Genomic DNA, 16,263 nt, shown 5'->3' with positions numbered 1-16,263 from the left:
TGCACCGTGAACCTTCCTCCCCCGCTGACCCGCTCAGCAGCCCCCCTCGGCATTCTCACCCTGTCCCCAAATCCTGGGATTTGTTCCTGCCCCCCACTCCGGCCTCCTTGTTGTCTCAGGCCCTAGCTCTGTCCAGAATCCTCCGTGGCCCCCAGTTTCGAGAGCCCACCTTTCTCTTTCTCTTTCATCTTTAAGACACTCCGCTCCTGTTTTGTTTTCTTCATTCTGCCCATTTCCCTGTCTCCACCCCTGGCTCCTAAGTTCTGCAGGGGACAGTGCTGGCTTGCCATTCTTTGCCTCCCACCCAGCACAGCACCCCACACCTTACAGGCTTAGGAAATAGTAGTAAAAAAGCTGCAAAAGTGTATTTCCATCTGTCTCCTTTACACATTGGCACTGAGTGAAGATAAAGAAGGCCCCTCCTCCGAAGAGGTAGGAGTGTGGTTGGGTCATTCAGAGGCCACCTTGAGGAAAGAAGCCATAGGAAATTCCCAAGATGGGAATCCCAGTAGGAGCATCCTCCAGAGTGAAAAGTGGCCCTCAGAAGGGGCCACAGAAGGGGCCCTCGCAGCCTCAATAGCCCGTGGGACCTTGTAGTAGTTTCTCAGGGCTGCCTTCACACATTACCACCAGTTGGGGGCTTAAAACAATCTGAATCTATTCTTTCATTGTTCTAGAGACCAGAAGCCTGGAACCAGTGTCACTGGACTGAAATCAAGGCGTCCATAGGGCCCTGCTCTCTCCCCAGGCCCTCAGGGGAGAGTCCATCCTTGCCTCTTCCAGCTTCTGGTAGCGGCCACGTTCTTTGGCTTGTGGCCACAGCACAGTCTCTGCCTCTGTGGCCACATTGCCATCTTCTCGCTTCTCAAATCTCCCCCCTGCCTTTCTCTTATAAGGACACCTGTGATTGCTTTGAGGGCCCACCCTGGTGATCCAGAATAACTTGCCATCTCGAGATCCTTATTGTAATCACATCTGCAAAGTCCTTTTTTGCTGTCTCAGGTAACACTTGCACGTAAAGGGATTAGGACATAGATATCTGGTGGGGAGCCATTATCCAACCTACCGCACATATAAAGGTAGCTGGAGCCTCCAAAGGGACAGAGACTTGTCCAAGGACATACTTCAAGGTTGTCATGGAAATTAAAGACCCAGGTCTCCTTTCTGTCCGTTTTGGGCTTCCTCCACTAAACTAAGCTGTTCATAAAAGTAAAACAGAGAAAGAGATTTAAAATAACACCTCATACCCTAATCCGTGTGCTGCCTGGATTTTCTGTCTTCTGTCTTCTGTCTGGATTGCGTGCTACCAGGATTCATCCATCTCTGCACCTTCTTCCCCCTTGAATTCAGGGCTCAGGAGATGCTCCCTGGCCCGTGTGGAAGCAGCAGTGGAATTACCTAAATGGCATTTTCTGCTCTCCTTTCAGGACCGCCTCTTTTTCGTCATGGAGTATGTAAACGGTGGCGACCTTATGTTCCAGATTCAGCGCTCCCGAAAATTCGACGAGCCTCGTTCCCGGTTCTATGCTGCAGAGGTTACGTCAGCCCTCATGTTCCTCCACCAGCATGGAGTCATCTACAGGTAGCTCTTCCCTCCTCCTGCCTTTCGTGAAAGCGAAAAAATAAAGAATTCTCCAGACACTTGAACTGACTTTGGCTCCCACCCAACGGGTCTCTTAGCAACCCGCTTTAGATGAGTTGTTTGTTATAATTTGCTCGCAGAGGACTTTTGGGGGGCTGTTTATCACTGTGAATGTTAATATTTGAATAGCCTCAGGAGATCTGACCCACCATTTGTGCCAGTTTTGATTGAAAGCCCAAGCACAACATTTTAAAGGCTTGGCGCCGAGCGACCTTGGAGTGACCTTCATTTCTCTCCCTCCCCACCCTCTTCCTTCATCATCAGGGCATTCTCTTTACTTTTTCCTTCTGTGCCATGAACTTCCTCCCCTTCCCAACCTCTTGCCACTTCCTGAGTTTGTTTGGCTTTGTTGTCTCCAGCAGATAGAATCAGGAGGAGGAGGAGTTGCTCGGGGGTCTCTGGGTTTATGATTCGAGGAGGAGGAGGGGAAGGGAACTAGACAATATCCAACAGGAAGTTACTGCAGATCATCCAGTCCCTCACTGCCGCCCTGTCCCCCTTCCAAGAAAACACAGAACACACACACACACACACACACACACACACACACACGCACGCACGCACACTCACATACTCACACACTAATTTTCCAGTAAGGGAGCGGGGCTATTTACGCAGGCTCTTCTGTGAGGTCAGGAGTTCTGGGAGGAGTAAATATTTATAATTAGCAACAAGGACACTAAAGTTCCTTAAGGTTTTCTCAATGACTGTCAGTTTCTTGACTTGGTTTTTGCTGCCCCCCCCCCCCGACCTTTTTTCAATTGTGTAGAAGAATAGCTGGCTGGTTCAACCCAGAACATAGTCACTAGAACCTTCCTGACCCTCTCCTGGGAGCAGTGTTCTGACTAAATGCTCGTTGAGGGGTTCTGACCAACCCTCACCCCAGACTTCCTTTTTACTGACGACTCTTAATTTCCTCAAGTATGCGTCTCTCTCCTTAAAAGGAGTCAGTGCCTCCCCCTGACCTACAAAATAAAGCTTGAACTTTTCAGCCTGCCTGTCATGGTGCGCCACACTGCGCGTCCCTGTATTGGCTCCCTATTGCTGCGTAACAAAATACCACAGACTTAGGGGCTTTAGACAGCACCCATTTATTATCCCCCTGTTTCCGTGGTCCTGGAGTTCAGGCATGGTGCACCCTGGCCCTCGGCTTGGGATCTCTCTGCTGCAGTCAGGGTGTCAGGCTGCATGCTTGTCTGAAGTTTGGGGTCCTCTTCTGAGCTCACACACTGGTAGGCAGAACTCAGTTCCTTGCAGCATGTGGCTGGCTTCTTCAAGGCCAGCCGGAGAGAAAGCCTTTCCTGCTTGGAGTCTCAACTCCAGGGAAGGCTTGGACCCTCTTTTTACAGGATCACTTGATTAGATTAGGCCTACCTGGGACAATCTCCCTTTTGTTTGACTCAAATGATTAGGGACCTTTATTATATCTGCACAATTCCTTTGCCCTGTAATGTCACATTATCGTGATAGTGACATGACATTGCCTTTTCCACCTTCTTTTGGTTAGAAGAAGTCCCGGCTTGCACCACACTCAGGGAGGGACTACGGGATCATAGCAGAGTGGGACTCATTGGGGCTTTGCTTAGGTTGTGTGTGCTACATCCTGGTACACCTTTCTCTCTGCAGTCCCCATAGCACCTTGTTTTGAACCCACCAAGGTTCTCAGCTTTTCTCAAACCCACCTGCCCATTCCCAGCTAGCCTGTGCTTATGCCCTCCTCAGGCGGCCTCTGTCCAGCCCAGAGGCCTCACACAGTACTGCCTGCTTGCACAAAGCCTGGTGCCACCAGCCAGAGCAAGTTTCTCCATCACCCACACTTCCATTGGCAATTCGGGACTGAATGGGATGACACTTTTGTTGCAGTGCCTACCATTGTCCACCTTGTGTTAGTTAGCGTTAGGCATCGCTGTGGATCCTTCACTGAGTTGCAAACGCCCTTAAGGACCATTTATTTATATGTATGTTTTTGTAAACCCCTCCATCATCTCATTTTACACGCTCCTCTTGTCTTACACATAGTAAATAGTCAACAAATGACCACTGACTTCAATTAGTTTAAAACCCTAATCTCTGCCCCCGAAGCAGCTCACAAGCCTGTTGGAGATACAGGAGTTAGGTAGGAAGAGCTCAGCCATACTACAAGGCAGTACACTGTTAGGTGCCGATGACAGGAAGAAGGACGGCCACCCTTGGAGACGTCATCCCCCATCCCATCCCTATTACAGTGGGTATAACCATCCAGCTTACTGGCAGGGATTCAGAGCCTTCCCTTAAGTAGCTTGCCCAAGGCCCTACTCGGTCAGTGGCAGACCTAGGAAGCCTAAGCGATTGATCAGCAAGCTCGTGCTATACACCAGGACATCTCTCACCCCGCCTTTTCAAGTCCAAGTCCAAACTCTTTGGCTTGTCATCCCACGTACTCCAAAACTTGCTTCTCCCTTACATGTCTACCTTTCCCCTTTCCACTTTCCTCTCATCACACCTGTGAACACTTTTGTTCTGTTGGCTTCTATGAGCCACACTTTCCCCTCCCCCCCCAACATTCCTTCGCACCTCCCTGACCATTCCTCCTCAGTCTCTGTATGGCCTGGCCTAGCTGTAGCTCCCCTCCAACCTCCATTCTCCAAATGCTGCTTTTCTCTAGGGCCTTCATCCCTCCTTCCTCCTACCCTGGAAGTCCGACACGTGCACGCTTTCAAATGACTCCTGTGTACAAGTGACCCTCTGTCACTACATCCAGCCCCCCAGTTATCCCCAGAACCCAAACAAGCTCTCTCCCCCGCCTCTCTCTCAAGACATGACCTCGGGGCCTTGTGCCTTCTTCCCGGGTGAGTTTGCAGTCTTTGAAGGACTTGACTCTTTCACTGCCTCCCGGTTCTCTGCCCTCCTGTCTGCCCTCCCCCTCCACCGCTGCCTGCCATTCTTTGAAAGCACACGGTTGTCACACACTCCCTTTTTAGCCTCCTTCAGACTCTCTCGCGCCCCAGGCCTGCCATGCACAGCTGTGTGGTCTGGGTACGGTGCAAGGGCAAAGGGTGCAGGCAGGGAGACGCCATCCAAGGGTGGATGGCATCTAGGCCGGCTCTCCTGGTGCGGCTGGCTTCAGCCCAGGGAAGGGGGGCTTTTTCTACCCAGAGGAGATGGTTTATTGTGTCTCTCACAAAGACACTGTCTGTGCACACGGGGCCCTGGTGGCCCCCAATGATCTTGTGACCCTTATCGCTGTTCCCTCCAACCAGATATCCCACCCTTTAGGTACTCCAAATCATTTGCCGTTCTGCCCCCCATGCCATTCTTTTTTATTTCTCAGAGCCTTTGTCCCCCCCCCGTCCTTGGAAATCCCTTTCTCCTAATCTGTGTCTTGATCAATGAGTGGTTCCCAGTTCACATCCATGTTCGGACTGCCTCGGAGTCCCTGGTTTAAAAGGCACAGAGACTCCATAATACTGCAGGAGGGGAAATGGATAAGGGTATTGGTGAGAGAAAAAACAGCCCTGAGTTTATGATTGCCGGGGCTACGTGACGCGCACGTGGGAGGGGGGCCCACTGTCCTATCCACTGTTGTATGTGTTCGAAGTTTACCATAATTATAATATCTTTTCTTAAAAAAGAATAGCAATTCCAGGGTAACATGCTGGAGTTTTTGATTCAGTAGGTCTGGAGTGGGGTTCAGGAATCTATATTTTTTTAAAGTGTTCCTCGGGTGACTTGAGGACCAGAGATGGAGAAAAATTCTATTCTGCCTCTGGGACTGTGTCACGCGCCCCTGCTGGTGTGAGGCTCTCCCGACCACCCAGCCTGTCCGGGGGATTATGCCTTCCCTCTATACCAGGCATTTACCAGGTTCCCTTTGCAAAGCTTATGTTTTTACTTAAGATACCTCTTCTGTGATTGAGAACTCCACACAGGAGTGCTTATCTGGTTGGCCCAGAACAATAGCCTGCTTATAGTAGGTGTTCACTAAGTGTTTGTTCTTCTAGTCTCTAATGCTCCAGAGCCTTCCAATCCAGTGGGTTGCTCCCTCCTAGGTGTGTACTTCTTAAAAGTCTGTGTTGCAAGCACTCCTAATTCCTTGACCCTAAAACGCCCCCAATTCCTTCATAGCTCTCATTTTATGGGTTAATGAGGATGCTAGGGTCTGTTTCCCATGTTGCTTTGTGTTAGGCTGCCGAAAAAGAGGATGAAGGGCAGTGTGTGTACAGGGGGCTGGGGAGGCCGAGAGGGTGTCTCCACCTCTTTGTCTCTGGCTGTTCTGAAGCAGGGCCAGAGACTATGCTCTGTGCGATACAGGGGTTTATTTGGGAGATCGGCAAGGCCAGATTTTGGAGGAGGAAGCTGATTGCTGGAGTGGAGATGGAATTTTCGGTCTTCCTGCTGGAATTTATATACACACTAATTAGCAGCTAATTGGCCAGTGTTCAAGAATGAAGGAAAGAAGTCATTTCTCTGGCTGGTGGCTCACACTTTAAGGAGATCCCACACTGACAGGCATGGCCGCCTTTCTTCTGGTCCTTGTCTGAGTCAGGTTCCAGCACCAGGCAGCCCAGGGTACCGTCTCTCTGTCCCCTGCCCCGTGTTCCTAGAATCCTCTGTGTGCTGTGGCAGAAGCTGGCCCTGTGTGTCCACTGAGTGTCCAGCCATGGCTTAAATAAAAAGACCTTTTCCCCCTCCTTTACCCGCCCTTCCCTCCAGACACAGTGAGAGGTAGAGGTTTTGAAAGTTGTAGGCCTTTAAGAGTGGGTTCAGAGAACTTTCTCTCCTCTACACCAGGCTCGCTGCCTCTCCATTTTCCGCTGAGCCCCTCGGTTGGAGCAGCTGACGCTCCGAGAGCACCCCTCTCTCTGTGCAACATGAGACAGACAGATGGTGTGAGCCACCTCAGACAGAGAGGACAGCCGGGGGCCCTTAGGAAGATAAGCAAAGGCTTGGCAGTCAGGAATGTATCTTTGTATTCTTTCAGAGTTCAGAAGTCAGGACCCCTGTGGTGGAAGGTGGTGAAGAACATGGCCTGGATCACACTGGCCAAGCTTCTTAACACTCCGAGCCTCAGTGTCCTCACCTATAAAATGGGAACGTTAGTTGTGTGTACCTATCTCATGAGGTTGTGGAGATTTTGCGATTTAATAGGCCTCAATAATTTTGAATGGTGCCTGCCACACAGTAGGTCCTCAGTAAAGGTTAACTATCTTATTGTATCTTGATTTTTATTAAGATGGATTGAAAGAACATTGGAGATCTTTTATCCAGCCTGAGCTCCAAAAGAGATTCCTGGAATCACGTCAGAAGAATGAATTCCTTTCTTCCTTCCTATACAATTTAATTCCTTTTTTTTTCTTTATTATAAAGGTGGTAGTCCTAGGAAAAATAAAAATGTAAGCAGCCGAGAAAGGTATAAAATCAGCTTTCCCTCCACCAACCTTAAAGCCACCCAGGGTGAAACAGTGAAACGGTTTCTAGAGAATCCTTCGAGAACTCTTCTTGAGCAAGCTCCTGAACCTCTCTGAGACTGGCTTGCATTGACCTGGAGCTCAGACAACGCCTGCATTGTCTCCTGCATGCAGGAGCGGAGCGTGATTGCTCCAGGTCAGACTGAGGAGGCAGAGGTGAAGGATCAGAAAGCCGGTGGGGAATGACAAGGCATTTTACTTCTGCGAAGGCTCATTAATGATTCACATCTCATGTGGAGCGCTAAAATTTGGTCTTTATCTAGCACAGGGGAAGTATGACTTCTCCTTTAATTTTTCAGAAATTTCCATGTTTAGTGAGCTGTCACCACCACTCCCCAATAGCCATCCTGCACTGGGGACCTGTTGTGCGCCTGGTTACCCTAACTGGGGGCAGCGGGGAGCCACGAGGAGAGAGGTGTCTCTGCTTTGGCCCACTCTAGATCACTCTGTACTCAAGAGGTGCTTAGGAAAGGCCTTCCCTGTTGATGCTCATGTTCCTGAGAAGTCAAATAGGAATGAAGAGCATGGAACAAAGATTTAGACAATACCTCCGAGGACCTAATAAACCTGAATCTTAAATGCCTTGTCCTCAGCAGGATGGCAGGACAAAGACAAGAATGGGGGGCTTAGGAGGGGTTTCCCTGGACAGAGCTGGAGACATACTGAGGTCTGTAGCTATATGCTCTGCAAGCCAGACCTCCCTGGAAGGTGCACACGGAGTTGTGCTATAAACTGTCGCCTTGTCTTCCTGCTAGTCAAAGAGGGAACGAGTGCGCCTAGCTTGGGGAATGATAGCCTGCCTCCATCCCTGGGATCATCTCCTGCCATTGACAACTATTCGGCATTTCCTGACTTGGGGAAGGGCTCTAGTTAAAGCCTGCGCTAACAAATGGAAAGTCTAATGTTTAGATTCTTGTTTTCTTTCCCTACATTTTCAATTTATCTAATGCTAATAAAAGCAGAGGAGGAGGAAATAGAATGATTTCTTCCTTCTTCCTTACTTCCTAATCTCCTATGACCTGCCCTCAGAAAATCCCTCTGGACGCTCTGGGATCTTCGCCCCCACAGAGCGTTATCCTCCGCTGTCAACATTCCTCCAGCAATTCTAGAAAATGATATTGTGATATAACACTTCTGAGGATGTAAGGGCTGAGTGTGTAATGGGAGGGTGTTGGGAGTCTCCAATGTTGGATCAAGCCTCCTCAGAGCAATCTAAACCAATTCCATTTTCTAGATGCGGAACTTGAAACCAAAACCGGGTAAGAACTCACCCAAGTTTACACAGTGAGGTACTATAAAGCTTAGATGTTATTTTAATCGAAGATATACGTAGAGATAAAGAGTCAAACCACTCTACAAGGAGCTTAAACAAATAAAAAACTGTTTTCTGCCCTCCTCCCCATTCCCGCCCAGTTCCTCTTCCACAGAGACCACCATTTTCAGTTTTTTCAGCTGATGTTTTCGGTACAGACCTCTGTATTTCTGAATAACATGCTTTTATTGTTACTTCTGTAAAACTTTATTTTAGGCATTATGTGGTGACTCTCCACTGTGGGAGTGAGAGTTTACTTCTCCGCCCCACTCCCTACCTGCTCACTGCCCCACGACATCCACACTCCCATCCCAACCTGCCATCCTCCCTTCCTCCCAGTAGAGTTTACTATAATTGTGGTTAAATGAATATACATTGTATGCATTATTATGACTGTGAGGTACTATTTGGGGGCACCTGGGTGGCTCAGCTGGCTAAGTATCTGCCTTCGGCTCAGGTCATGATCTCAGGGTCCTGGGATGGAGCCTCGCATCGGGCTCCCTGCTCAGTGGAGAGTCTGCTTCTCCCTCTCCCTCTGTGCCCCCCACGCCATGTTCACAAGCTCTCTCTCTCTCTCTCTCAAATAAATAAAATCATTAAAAAAGAAAAGAAATACTATTTGGAACTAAGCCACGTGGTAAGCTATAATTACTTTTCCTATACCCTTTCTTTGTCTTCCCTGGAGATAATAATTATCTCTTTGTTTTCTAATGGTTATTAGTTCAACACGAGCTCTACAAATTGTCCGCATCCCCCTGCAGGATATTTCAGTGCGATGGGTACCCTGTCAACTTCATGCTCATGGGTAGCTCTCTTCCGGAGCCTTCCAAAGCACTCTGGTCTGAACAGTGCCCGGTGGCTGCTGCCTGGCCATCATCCTGGGCTGTCCCCAGACTGCGTTCTCATGCTTCCTTTGGCCTCTCTTCTGTGAAAGCTCCTGTCTCTTGTATCCCACATCTCCTTCTCAGTATACTCCCTTGATGTGATGAAGCAGCCCCAGCAGTGTTTTGGGAAGGATGGGCAATAAATCTTTGGGATCTTCCTTTTATATGTAAAATCATCTTTATCTCACTCTCAAACTTGATAAAGACTTTGGCTGGGTATAGAATTGTAGATTGAAATCCATTCTCACTCAAAATTTGAAGGTATTGTTCCATTGCCTCCTAAATTCCAGTGTTGCTGTTAAGTCTGAAGCTATTTCAATTCTTGATCCCGTTGTATGGATCTATTTCTTTTTCCTGGAAGCTTGTTCATTACGTATTAATGATGTGCTGTAGGCCATTCTTCATCCATTGCACTGGGCTCCAGATAGACTTTTTTAATTTAATAAAATGTGTCCTTCAGTTCTGGAAAATATTTCTTTCTTTCATGATTCTTTCTGTTTTCTCTTTCTAGAACTGTCATTTGGGTATTGGATTAGTCAGCTTGGCCTTCACTGTAAACTAATATGGCTAGCCACCTAGTTGGGGAGCTCCTGACTGTCAGTACTTTTAGAACTTTCCTTCTAGAGTGTTCAGATTACCCTGGGAAGACTCTTCCAGCACCCTGCCCAAAGGGAAAGGACTTAGCAGCCAGTACTATAGGAGCTACGTGAGGAGGCAGATCTGGAGGGCCCCGCTCCCAGGATACATTGTCCAGTGAACTCCTCCATTTCCAGCTCTGTACCCTGGTGCCTGCCCTCTGTCCCCCATCCCACCCTGTGTCCAGAGACCCACTGTTTCTCTTCTCCAGAGAATAAACCTCTGAGGGCAGGGATGGGGCTGTGCAGAGTAAAGAAGAGAATCTGAGTTTATAATTGCTTTTCAACCAACTATTTTTCTCTCTCCCCATCTTCTTCTCCAGAAGTAACTGTCACTGCAAATTCCTGAGCTCTGGGTGGGACGGAGGATGGGAGATTCTTCAGTGTAAATGTAACCATTCTTGACTTTCCCTGTTGTGGGTTCTCGATTCAGCTCTTTCTCAAGTCTATTTTTTTAAAGATTTTGTTTATTCATTTATTTAGAGAGAGTGTGCATAGCAGAGGGAGGGGCAAAGGGAGAGGGAGAGAATTTCAAGCAGATTCCCCACTGAATGTGGAGCCCGATGTGGGGCTTGATCTCACAACCCTGAGATCATGACCTGAGCCAAAATCAAGAGTCTGACGCTCAACCAACTGAGCCACCCAGGCGCCCCTCTCTCTCGGGGCTATTAAGTTATTTACCATTCATCCCTTTGCTTTCCAGCTTCCAAAATTGCTGTTGTTTCTTCTCTCCTTCTCCCCATCTTTGCGTATCTAGGTCTTTGTGTGTAATTTTGGGAAGAAGAGAATAACAGTTGTGGCTATTCAAGCTACTCTCTTTATCCAGAAGTCAGTAATAATAATAACAAAACCCACACCCAAAGCACACCACAGCAGCAGTGACAACAACAACCATGGATAGCAAGACCCTTATTTAGTCTTTGTTATAAACCTCACGCTATCCTGCACACTTCACACCTATTACCTCACTTCTTCATCACCGCAGCTCTCTGCAGGAGATCCTGCCACTATCCATGGGATTTATGATCTCCCCGAAGAAGGAGATCCTGCCAGATCCCACCTGCTGCGGCCACTGTCAAGTCTCCCTGTCCCATTGCAGCGAGATGTGATTTCGCGTGGGAGGCAGAGCTGTATATTGGAGACAGCGCTGAGTTTGGACTCGGAGAACTGCGGCCGAGGCCTGGCTCTACCTCATCTTTGTTATGTCTTCCTGGGCAGAATACTTAAACTGCCTGGAAGGTAGTTTCCTCATTCCCCCTTGGAATTACCCAGGCCTGTTCTGAGAATCACATGAGAAAGCATTTACAGAAGTACTAAGTACAATCCTTGGCTCCTGGGAGGCTCCATACATAGTGGGTAGATGAATGGGGCGTATAGGGTTATGGAGTCAGAGGGTGTTATGTGCTGAATTGTGGCCCCTCCAAATTCATATGTTGAAGTCCTATTTCCCAATACCTTAGAATGTGGTTGTGTCTATAGAGATAGGGCCTTCAAAGAGGTAAAAAGTGAAATGAGATCATATGGGTGGGCCCTACTCTGATAGGACTGGTGTCCTTCTAAGAAGAGTTGACTAGGACACAGAAATGCACAGAGGGGGCCATGAAGAGACACCAGGAGAAAGACCCATTTGCCAGCTGAAGAGAGAGGCCCCAGAAGAAACCAATCCTGCTAGTACCTTAATCTGGGATTTCCAGCCTGGGAGCAATAAATTTCCCCTAAGTCATTCAGTCTGTGGTACTTTGTTATGGCAGCCCTGGCAAACTGATACTGAAGTCCCAGGTTCATGTCCCAGCATTGCTGCTTACTAACTGTGTCGCCTTGGGCGATATCCTAATCACCCTCAGCCCCAGTGTCTTCATCTATAAAATGGAGCTGATAATAATAAGTAAGATGGCCAAGCCTGCGGTGTTGGCAGAAACTGAAAGATTTAAATCAGCTAATGGCCACAGGCCTCTGGAAGTTGTTTGGGGCCCAGCAAGGTTTGCAGAGGTCCAAGCACACAGCAGTGATGCTGGTGCCGTGATGTCCTTGTCTGAGGCGTGCAGGGTGGTGGGCGTGTGATGTCGTGTCCCCCATGCACGTTAAAGGGCCCACCTAGGGCAGGGCCAAATCTCGGGGCCAGGCACCATTCCAGAGAAGGGAGCCTCTTCTTGGCAATATTCCAATACTGTGAGCACTCGGGGACCCTGGGAGGGGACAAGCAAGTACTGATAAGTGCACATGACAGTGACTAGTGGGCCGAACAGGTGTCCTTGCACTGCAAAGCTGCAAGTCTGACTCTGGTGTCTCAGACTTCTTGTTGGGCCCTGTTTGCATCCATCTGCATGAGCTCACCATGACACCCCCACCACCCGATCCCTTACGGGACCTGCTTCAGCAAATGCATGGACTTTAAAAGTGTATATTTTGGTAACGAGAGTCATCCTGTCCCTGTACCATGTTGTGTCATTGAAGGGCTTGTCCTCCTGATAAAGGAATGCTAAATATCATCAGGAGTTTTTGAGGAGTAGTTACTTTTCTATGGGGCCATATTTACTTAAATGTGAGATCATCTTTACCCCAACTGTTTCTGTGCTGTGTTACCTGCCAGTAACAGCACGGGGTAAAGTCACTGGGACATGATAAAGTGGGAGGGACAAGAAGAGGCAGAGCCTGCGCTTGCTTGGGCTGAAAAGCCAAACTTACATTCCTCCGAGGAAGCCACATTATTGCTGACCTGATCAGAGTAGAATTCTGACTCTCATTGACATCAGAGGCTCAGAGCAAACAGGAAGTTTGGAACCAGAGGGAAATTCCTGATTAAACCTGTTTGAGGGTTTCAACACATAGTATGTGTTCAAAAAAAAAGATCGAGGAACTTGTCATCTATTTTTGTATTTCTCATGACACCTCCCATAGAACTGAGAACCCAGTATGGTGGTAAAGGACTTCTGGGCTCAAGCTCTGTCTTCACTGCTCATTAGGTATATGATCTTGGGCAAGGAACTTACTTCTCTAAACCCCAGTCTCTTCATCTGTGAAGTGGAGGTGTTCCCTTCCTCAGAGGGATATTGCAAGAAGCAAATACACATTGATACCTGTAAAGTAATTATGACTGTGTGTGGTACAAAGTAAGTACTCCCTAAGTGTTAGCTGCTGCCATTATTGTCCTACTGTTCTGTTTCACAAGTGGCTGAGTGAACAGTTGATAAGATTCACTTTGTCCATCTTGAAAATCTCACCATGAGTGGATCCTCCTGGCTGGCAAATGGCTGAAAATGCCTTGTCAGTTAGAGCTTCCAAACAAAGACGAGTCTGAGAAGGTGGGACTGGCCTTAGGAGGAGGGAATCAATGCCTGTTATTTTTATGACTATTATTTTATATTATTATTTTATGACTATTGTTTTACGGCTATAAAACGTGCTCTATAAAGTAGAGATCTTGGAGCATGCGTTACTGCAATGTAGTCAACAGTCGAACCTGAATCCTTCCTAGGTGTAATCAGAGGATTTTGTTTTTTCAATGACTTTGACTAATGATTGAACTACTAAAAATGGGAATTATTTTAGCAAACAATGGGTGGCTTTGCCCCGTGGTAAGCAGAGTGTATGTGAACATCTGAGCTAGTCCTGTGGTCTCTGCGGGCCCTGGCTGAGTCGAGAATGGCTCAGGCTGGGGGGTGGGGGTGGGGTCAGGCAGGGTGCTTCAGCACGTGGAGGCCACAAGGGTCACACTTAATTGTCTTTGCTGCTTTCTTTGGTCATGTGGTAACAGGCTGACCATTCCTGCAGATTAATTATCATAAAACAAGGAGTTGACGCACTCTCTGGCTCAGAAGTCTGCAATCACTCTCTGTTATCAGGATAATGTCTAGACTACTTCTACCTCTTACCCAAAGCCAACCCCAAGCTGACCCTCTTAACTAGTTTCATCTCTGGGATTTGCGCACATTCCCTTTCTACCCCCCACTCCCACCCTGCTGGCTTCTCAAGTGTTTCCCCGCCAAGCTCCTCCTCGAATATTTTCTTGAGCCCGACAGGTGTCCTCATCGACACAGCCACACACACTGTACCTGTGTTGCCTAGATCCTGAACATCAACAGTCACAACGGGACTCCTCCCTTTGCCTTCCCCTGGAATCCCATATCTTCTTTTTCACTTTTTTTTTTTTTTTTTCCTAACTCACATCCTTTGAGATTCAGCTTCAGCTCATTTACCCTGGCCCTTTCCAGCGTAGTTAGTCCCCTCTTCCTCCTGTTAACATTGCATCTGTTACATTATATAATAGCATTTCTCACATTGTATTGTAACTGTTTCTTGGTTGAAAGATCCTATAGAGAGAGCTTCCCCCCAGTTACACTAAACTTATGGTTTTGCCCCATGGCCCTTGATTTCTTGGCCAGCCCATTCAAATATATCGAGGAAACACCTCCAGGAAGGTGGGGGGAATTTTCTAAACATATTTGGCCACAGGATGAATTTTCTAATGGATTTCTTGCTGGACCATCATTTCCCTGGGCCCTTTGTCTCTGTGTGCTGTGCCCCTTCCATGAGTCTTTTTATTCTTCAGTGTCTGGTTGATGACGCGCTACAGTGGAAGGAACATGGGGCTGGGAATCAGGGCCCAGAACTCTAATAGGCGCTGCCTTGGCCAAGTGACCTAGGCAAATTCTCCTTTCTGGACCTCAGTTCCCTATAGGTAGGCAGGATTGGTTGGTCTAGCCCTGTGACCCTAAGATGTTGGTCTGGGAATGCCTTTGACAGAATCTGAAAATGAAACTCTGAAAAGCGTCTCCAAATGATCTTAGTGAGGCTCTGGAGGTAACTGAATCCAAGTAGCAAGAGTACCTGGTGCCCTTTGGAAGGGTTCAGAGGTGTGGCCCGTGATTCCCATGATCCCTTGGAACATAAGACATCATTGGTAGGTGGTCCCATTTGCTGCTCTTTGAGTATCAAATCACCATATGTGGGTTCCCCTTCCTAATGTCTCCACAGTCCTTCCTCTTAATCAAAATGAATAGTTTTTCAAAGCTCTGATGTAGCCAAGTTAAATGTTTATCCCGGTAGTGAGCAGAGTTCCCTTCAGGGGCTGAGACCCACCATATGGGCAGGAAGTGGCTGAAGAACGGGGCTGCTTGCTTAGAAAGTTGTGGTCCCATTGGGACTGAGAATCTCATGCCCATGGGTCAAAAACCCTCTCAGAAGTGGGGCATCTGTCCAGTGAAATTTGCTCCCAAGTTAGAAATCTGCTAACGTAAAAGCATTCATCCAAAGGGGATTTCTATCTGGATTTGCATCTTTTCTTAAGAAGCAACCAAAAAAAAAAAAGGCTCTGTTGTTGAGAGATCACTGTGCTTAAGCAGATGCTCATTTATTCAGTCAAGGTTGTCAAGTCCCCTTGGTATGTCAGGTGTAGGACTTCATGAAAAGGAAGAGACACACATTCTCTGCCCTCTTGGCACTCAAGTTTGGGTGGGATGCCAGATAATAAAACAAGCAATAACAATAAAAAACTGCTAAGAATGATGATAGGGAAAGGCTAGGGTAGTAGGGAGCCACACAGCAGAGATACCTCAGCTACTTGGAGAAAGTCAAAGAAGGCTTTCTGGGGGAAGTGCCCTCTCCCATAGAGGCCCAATAGGATAAGTAGGAGTTGACCGGAATGAGAGGATGTGGGAGAGTGAGCCAAGAGGTGGGGACAGGATGTGCAAAGGCTTGGGGTCAGGGAATGCCAGATGGGTCCATGGGTCTACATGCCCGTATCTCAGACCACAGAGGGAGGCCTGGTGAGCCATGAGGCTTGAGGGAAGGCCAGGGTCACCATCCTGAGGGGGCCACAGATGAACTGTGAGAAGTAATGTCACTGCACATGGACATGATCTTACATTGTATGATAAGTGAGGGCTGTGGAAGAGAGGCCTACTATTTGATAGAATTTCAGAGGTGGAAGCAAACTCGGAGGTCAACTCCTCCAGTTCCATCCTTTATAGATGAATAAACTGAAACAGAGGTTGTGTGACTTGTCCAAGGGCATTGTATCTCTCGGTGACACAGGCAAAATTCATGAGTTGGGGTGTATTTTGATGGTATGTGTTGATAAACTGGCCCCAAGCTGACAGAAATACCTAATTTGTAGCTGATGGCTGTGGTGTAAATATTCCCCGTGTGATCTATTTCAAACTACCCATGTTGAACCATCAGCTCACAAAATTCTTGGAAATTGAACAGTCTGGTTTGTGCGCCAGTACGAGCCAGCAACAGCATACCAAAGGGAAAGCTGACTCTGTGTGCCTCTTCCCAGCTCTGTGATCAGTGACATTTTGCTAGTGGCTTGAAATCAGTGGTGGAATTCAGCAAATGCTAC

The 16,263-nt window shown here is 47.9% G+C and overlaps 1 protein-coding gene across 7 annotated transcripts in view; it reads left to right on the top strand.

The window, feature by feature from the left end:
- PRKCE (protein kinase C epsilon) overlaps positions 1-16,263 on the top strand; it is a 475,917-nt gene that overhangs the window by 389,340 nt on the left and 70,314 nt on the right. For all 7 annotated transcript variants that reach the window (XR_003207488.2, XM_073897764.1, XM_025868896.2 and 4 more), the window contains one exon: positions 1,428-1,582. Coding sequence is in view for 6 of the 7 variants with exons in the window: in XM_073897764.1 (XP_073753865.1) it covers positions 1,428-1,582 (155 nt within the window). In the remaining variant the exon portion in view is untranslated. The remainder of the gene's footprint in view (positions 1-1,427; positions 1,583-16,263) is intronic.

Source organism: Callorhinus ursinus, unplaced genomic scaffold, assembly GCF_003265705.2.
Source record: "Callorhinus ursinus isolate GAN/ISIS: 27379988/994484 unplaced genomic scaffold, GSC_fseal_2.0 scaffold10, whole genome shotgun sequence".
NCBI classification, from domain to species: Eukaryota; Metazoa; Chordata; class Mammalia; order Carnivora; family Otariidae; genus Callorhinus; species Callorhinus ursinus.
The sequence above is the reverse complement of the archived record's forward strand: the minus strand, read 5'-3'. Positions and strand labels throughout refer to the sequence as shown.